Source organism: Frankliniella occidentalis, unplaced genomic scaffold (assembly GCF_000697945.3).
Source record: "Frankliniella occidentalis isolate FOCC.00 unplaced genomic scaffold, Focc_3.1 Scaffold314, whole genome shotgun sequence".
NCBI classification, from domain to species: Eukaryota; Metazoa; Arthropoda; class Insecta; order Thysanoptera; family Thripidae; genus Frankliniella; species Frankliniella occidentalis.
The window spans coordinates 171,620-178,479 of NW_026267439.1; the positions used below are offsets into that span (position 1 = coordinate 171,620).

Sequence of the window (6,860 nt, forward strand, 5' to 3'; positions counted from 1 at the left end):
TTTTGAATGAAAATTAAACGGAATGACTGAATTTTGAAAAAAGGAGACCAAAGAAACACAACATTGTAATGAAATTATATACTACCTCTGTTGGTTGCTTCAGAAGAAAAGAATGAAATTCGACAAGGTTTGAGATAGTCTTCAAAAATTCGATAACTTGTCATTGAAAATATATGGATATCAGAGTTACTTATTTAACGTAATACCAAATTTATGAATTTTCAAAGGCCTGTAACAGTGAGCAAAAAGTCTGAACTAACAAACAGAAATTGAAAAAAAAGAAAATAATAACACTAAACCAACATACTCGACAAAGCCAACCCTATATCACAAATAAATTTATATACACCCTACTTGTCAAGTCCCACAATCACATATTTTGTACGTCCAAAATAAAACTGAGGTCAGAGTTGAGCACATAAGTTTTGGGTGATACAATGTCTCACAATGTCAACATAAATTTTGGTTCCTTTGGAGAAAGTCAGAAAGCATTAGTTTTTGGCACCACTGCTAATAAGAATTGACAATATTGAACAGACTTTGGTCAAAGACGTGTCAAGGCACTTGAAATCCTTGGTTCAAGAAAAAAAACTCAGCTTGGACAATGGTCTTAGATTTTCCTCATGGCAGTGATCAATAACCTTAACATCGAGCGAGAGCAATAAAGCAGCATGTAGTCCAATATTTTTGAAAGTCAGATCAATCAGACAATTGTAAGTCAAATGAAATATTTATCAAAGTCTTTGAATGAGAAAAAGAATATGGTCCCTTGCTGGAAAAGGAAATTTTCCCTATGGCCAACTGTCTCTCACTAACAAGGCCTCAACACTCACAAAAAACAATAAAAACACAGATGAAATTTTTGAGGCAACCATAAAAAAAAGTATCACATAACATGCAGAATATGCTCAACTACAAACAGAAGTGTTATCACTTGATGAGAAAATTTTAACTGATTCCAATAAATATTTTAAAATTACCTTACAACAACCATAAAACTCCCATTTACACAATATTGATTATAAATGAAGTTATCAAATCACAACTAAGTATCTTTTTCACATAACATGAAAGAGTGGATGTGATTCTGCTAGCCACATTTGGATCACTTTTTTCAAATCTTACAGTAGAATTGGTGAGGCATAAAATTACAATTACAAACCTAAAGTTCCTCATGGCCTTTACGATTTGAGTATCACACTATGTCTTACAATTTTATTGGCTTTGAAAGCCACGAACACATTAAAACACATTCACAACCCACAGTCATTCTCAAAAACACATACACACATACACAATCAAAACAATAAGGGAGGAAACAAAAATGTACATTAATCAGGTAAACATCTGGCCTATTCACGCATGTTCAACACACATGAACAGCAATAAGTTGCAATTGCACACGCAGATACGACACACACACACACACAAACACGCATTCCTTATTGCTGCACCCGCTTGGGCTGCCGATTAGAGGAGTTGTTGTTTGATCCGAAGAGCCGGGAGAACAAGCAGAACCCCAGCGTGGCCAAATGCTAGCAAATGATCCCCCGGTCCACTGTAATCTCGACAGGGGAGCTCGTGAGCATGGTGGCCAGCTGATGTCTACTGGACACGGGCGACGACACGGACACGGCCACGGAGTCTGCGACGCCTACCGTCACCCCGGCGTTGATGAGCGGATGTGAGGACCGTCGCCCGCACACCACACCGTTGGTACCCGGCGTCGACTGCGACCGACTGTAGGTGGAGCTGCGGGGAAGGACAAGAAAGGACAAAAAAAGGTCAGCGTCGGCCACAGTTGTGCTCAAGGTCTCGGAACAAGATTTACTCCCACCTCCTCCACCCCAATAATAAAAATAGATATAACATTAGTTTTTATTATTACTGTTTTCTTTTTTCAGCGCGACAATAAGTTTCAAAATTTTGTAAAAACTACGCATTTCAGTGGAAATTTAAAATGGTTATCTTTTTTTTCTCCATTACTAAGTCGAGTAGACCGACCAAGGAAAGGACTCACCTTGCAAGTGATAAGCTGCTAATGGGCGACGGGCTGGGGCTCGGACTGACACTGCAACTACTGCTGCTGGTCTCCAAGCTCGACACGGAGTTGTCTGCCTGATTTTCCCCCTGCTCCCTCTCCACACTGTTTTCTTTGCTAAAAACGCCAGACTCAATACAACTGTTTATAACGGATGAACTGAGGGAGTCGATAAGTAAAGGTGTCTTGAAGCTGAGCCAAGGGTGTTCTAGGCACTGTCGGGCTGATAAACGGCATCTGGAAACATTAAAGTACAATTTTAAGGGGCATCTACATTAAACACTATAGGGGCTATGGACAAATTATGAAAGGTTTTCCATACCCTGGATCTGTTTGCAATGTTGTTCTAATAAAATCTCTAGCATCTTCAGAAACACCCTCAAAGAGTTCTTCTGGGAAATTCAAAGTGCACTGGGAAATATTGCAGAATGTTTCTTGTTTAGTATCTCCAGCAAAAGGTGAGTAACCGCTCAAAAGCACATAAGCTAGGACGCCCACAGACCAAATGTCAGTGGCTAGACTGATGGGTTCATAGCTGAGGACTTCTGGAGCTGTAAAATAGAAAATAGCACACTTTACAAAATGGAAAAGTGATAAATGAAATAATGCTTGTGGGAGAAATATGAAATGAAACTCACCAACATAATCTGGTGTTCCCAGTATTTCTCTCACTTCAATACCACTGCGAATGACCCTCGATATGCCAAAGTCACAAAGTTTGATGTCACATTCAGGGTAGTTTCCAGTAAGGAGCATGTTTTGAGGCTGTAAAAATAAAACAAAATTTTAAAAGGTTAAGATCAAATTTTACAAAAATCTACGCACAAGTTGAGAGCAAAGAGGAAAGCCGACATACTTTGAGGTCCAGATGGGCTATGTTGTGGTCGTGCAAGAAGATGAGCCCCTCGAGGACCTGGCGCATCACCTGCACAGCCTCCACCTCTTGCAGTCCGTCCTGCAGGTCCACCACGCGCTGCAGCTCGCCGCCCGCAGCTCTGCAGGGAACAGACGGAACGGGTTAAGGAACAACAAAAAACCAGTAAAAGAAAAGAGAAAAAAGAAAGCGAGCGACAGCAGGGCCCGCCTGGCCCGCCACTACTACTACTCACAGCTCGAGCACGATGGCGATCTCCTGGGGCGTCTCGTACACCTCGTGCAGGCGCACGATGCGCGCCGAGCCCGCGCGCCCGGCCAGGCGCAGCACGGCCACCTCGTGCAGGATCTCCTGGCGCTGGTCCATGGAGCGGCGGCGCTTGCGGATGAACTTGGCCGCGTACTCGACGCTCGTCACGCGGTGCGTGCACTTGCGCACGGCGGCGAACTTGCCCCTGGCGGACACAAAGAGCAAACGTTAGCAAAGAGCAGAACAAAACGATACAGCTGGACGCCGGCAGCCTTCATCCTCGGCCGCGTGGCGAAGGCGGCAGCCAATTAGGTACAGTGCAGGGGGCCTGGCCTGGGCCGGGGGAAGTGGGCTCCCCCTCGCCTCCGCCAACCTCGAGAAAGGTTTTTATTCTCATTAAATAATGCAAGTGCAGAACGAACAGGGTTGTGCGCAAGCCAGCGCAGAGCCCTGATGCCAGCTGGGGCCCCGCCCCGCCGCGCCACCCGCCGTCGCCACAGGCCACAGGTGCTTTCCATGCGGAAGCAAAGAGCCGAGCCACCAGCAGCAGGAGGAGGAGGCGTGGCGGGGCGTGGCGGGGGAAGGCAGCAGGACACTAAGGCGCCTGGAACGCCCCCAGAGATCCACAGCGCGGCGCCGGGGCGCCGCCGCGGGTCCCCCCGACCCGACGGCCCCGCGGGGACAGAGGGGGGAGAAGGCAGAGGGGCGGCGGGCGGCGCCTACCTGCCGCGTCGTGAAAGGTCGGACATCAGGAGAAGGAAGACCAGGAAGACGCCCGCCAGCGCTCAGCTGACACACCGCGTCTGAGACACCGCGCCTGGGCGGGAGCGTCCCCGCCCCGCGCCCGCAGGCACAATTGGCCAGGGCGAGGTGCTAAAGCGCAGTAAATATAGAGTGGCTGAACTTGGACTTGGCCGCCCCGCCCCGCACGCTCTGCCGGCCATGCACGCACCACGCGCACGCCCTTGGCCAGCGCACAATGGCAGCGCACCCCGCCCGCCCCGCCCCGACACGCCGAGTGCCTCGGGGCGTTCCGTTCCTGGCGGTGGCGTTCCAACGAGGTGCACCGCGCGGGGAATCCTCGCTATTTAACCCTTTCGGCTCGCGGACCTGGGCGGGCTTGGCGGGGCGGGGCGGCGGGGCAAGTCGGCCGCGACATACCACGCCGAACCAAATGACGCGCGGGGGAACACCGCCGGTACACACTGTCCTTGAAGGCCTCCCGCAAAGCGGACGACTTTTTACCCTCTTTTGTTCACTCCTCATTTTCGCGGTCCCTTCGCAATGCGTCGCTGCAACGCCGTTCCGACCGGCAGCCCCAGCCGCCGGCCAGGCAACGACCTTCCACCACCGCCTCGCCCACCTCCCGCCCGACTTGACATTGTTTGCATTTCGCAAGAGGCACCGCGACGCCCCCTTCCACCCTCCTCTCCCCCCGTCGACCACTTCCTCCTCTTCCCGGGGGGCACAGAAGAGTGCCTCCTCAACTGCAGAGCAGCATCCGGGACACCTACCAGCGGCGGCGGCTCAACGCCTTCACAGTCTTTGACCCCGCCGGCCTGACACTCCATGTGTTAGGCTGGAGCTTGGAGCTACACTGCAAATGAGGCGCCTAGCAGCTGGTCTTCTTTAGGGTAGGATCGTCCAGAAAGTACTTCCCTTTTCCTCAGACTCAATCGGCAAGATAACGGGAGCTCGACGCCTGCGAGACTCAGGGTAGGCCACCCCGCAGTGCACGCATGCACTGCAGGCGATATGTTGCCTACCCATCAGGCGTTTCAAGAGATAGCTCACAGCTGAGCGAAGGCGAAGCAGTTTCGTAACGGCGAATGGCACACGTAGTTTCTGGATGATGATCCCGAGGTGAGGTGTCCGACGGCCCGATCCAAGAATCTGGTGACTTACGTCGACAACTTACTGGACACCTTCTGGTTTTCCCTGTCCAAACTGCACATTAATAAGACCCGCTCTCTTGGCACCCCAGACTAACAGTGTACGCGTTAACGCGCTTAATCCGTGACGCCTGAGGCGCGAGCAGCGCACCGGACGAGGAGCAGGACGTGTACTGCTCTTGGATGCGGGGATCCCGTGATCCATCTTCTTGCGCGTTTGCTCCCAGCTGTTCGGAAGGGAAAATTACCGGGTCCCGTCGTCGGCGCTATGGCTTGGAAAGGGCCCTGCAGGAGGGCGGCGTCGTGCCGGGAGAGCGGGAGAAAGGACCAGGGCGCTGGCTGCCACGCAGCTGAGCCGCGGCCCAAGGCCCCGCGAGTGAGCCGCGAGTGTGTGACGGACGCTCGACAGGTGGCACTGCCTGCCGTCGGCCTGCGCCGGGCCGGACTCGACCGGACCGGACCCGCGAGAACACCAGAGAGCTTTCCCTTTCCAGACCGCAAACGGCCCGGGCCGTACCGCACCGAGTGGCGGGGCGTGGCGGGGCGGGGCAGGGCGCCGTGACCCCCCGGCCAGGACCGCGCTGACCCCGGTCGACGGGATGAGAAAGGCAGGTCCGGGACCCCCTGCAGCAGGTCCCCCTCTGTCTGCGCGGACCCTCGCAGGATCGCTCGACGAGATACTCTCGGCCGTCAGCAGGACGCTCTCAAGGACCAGGCAGCAAGGCAGCAGAAGCCCGCCGGGACCAGACGGCAAAACAATAACACCACGACGCCATTATTTGCTCATTGCCGCCTTTTTGCCGGCGGCGAGGCGGGTGGGGGAGGCGGGGGCGGCCGCGGAAACATCTCGAGAAGTTGGCGGTGGAAAACCAAAAAACAACAAATCAAACAAAAACAACCAAGGGTCGCGCAAGGCGACGGGCAATTAGGAGCTACTGGGAGCTGCAAGGGGGAAGGTAGGTAGGGGGTATACCTTGACGTCCCACACACACCCACACCGCTACTAAACCCAGGGCTATGAAACGTAATACCATACAAAGCCAACGGTTATTACGCAAAACAAGAATCGCGGCACGCTAGAGATACTACTACCAAGAAGTGGAGCTTCTCCCCGCGGGCGGTGACAGGTACCTCGCGGCCCCTGTTCCGCTCAGCACAACGCCAGCTCCGCCCCGCCCCGCCCCCGACAGCAGGCAGCAGCGCAAACAAACAGGCGGGACGCGAAAGGAAACAAACCGGCTTCGGAAAACATTTGCCGAATACAAAACGGGACGCGTCGCGTCGCGTCGTCGCTCTCCTGAGCAGCCTTCACCTCTCATGACACGTCCGCACTGCACTCGTGTGTCAGCCAGCTCGCGCCACCACCCGCGCTACGGTAAGGGGGCAAGCTGTTTGGCAAGACAACAGAAACCGAACCACTGGAAAAAAGAAAACCAGGACGGGCGCCGTCGGGGCGTCTGCGATATTATTCGTACGCAGCGATATATGTGCGGGCGTGCCGAGTGAAAGGTGCACGACAAGGAGGGAGACGGGTGAGTGAGGGAGACGGGTGAGTGAGTGAGACGAGACGAACGAGACAAGCGTTGTCACTCCCTCACTCCACCTCCACCTGGTACTCCACCGAGAGGCTCTCCCGTCTCTCTCGCACCCATAGCGTCACCCACCACCGCGGGGCCCCGCGACCCAAGCCGCGACGACGCCACCTTCCAACGACCGGACGGGGCCCGCGGGCCGCGCGGCGCCATTCCATTGCGACTCCTCCGAGTGGCTCTCCACGGCGGGGCGGAGCGGGGCGGGGCGGGGC

The 6,860-nt window shown here is 53.7% G+C and overlaps 1 protein-coding gene across 1 annotated transcript in view; it reads right to left on the minus strand.

Annotated features, from left to right (window-relative positions):
• LOC113211128 (serine/threonine-protein kinase 17A) overlaps nucleotides 1-6,860 on the minus strand; it is a gene marked incomplete at its 3' end in the record, with an annotated part of 31,365 nt that continues 24,505 nt past the window's right edge. Inside the window, 6 exon segments of the mRNA XM_026429415.2 lie at nucleotides 1-1,752; nucleotides 2,021-2,278; nucleotides 2,364-2,592; nucleotides 2,680-2,806; nucleotides 2,898-3,036; nucleotides 3,151-3,369. Of these exon segments, the coding sequence (XP_026285200.1) occupies nucleotides 1,536-1,752; nucleotides 2,021-2,278; nucleotides 2,364-2,592; nucleotides 2,680-2,806; nucleotides 2,898-3,036; nucleotides 3,151-3,369 (1,189 nt within the window).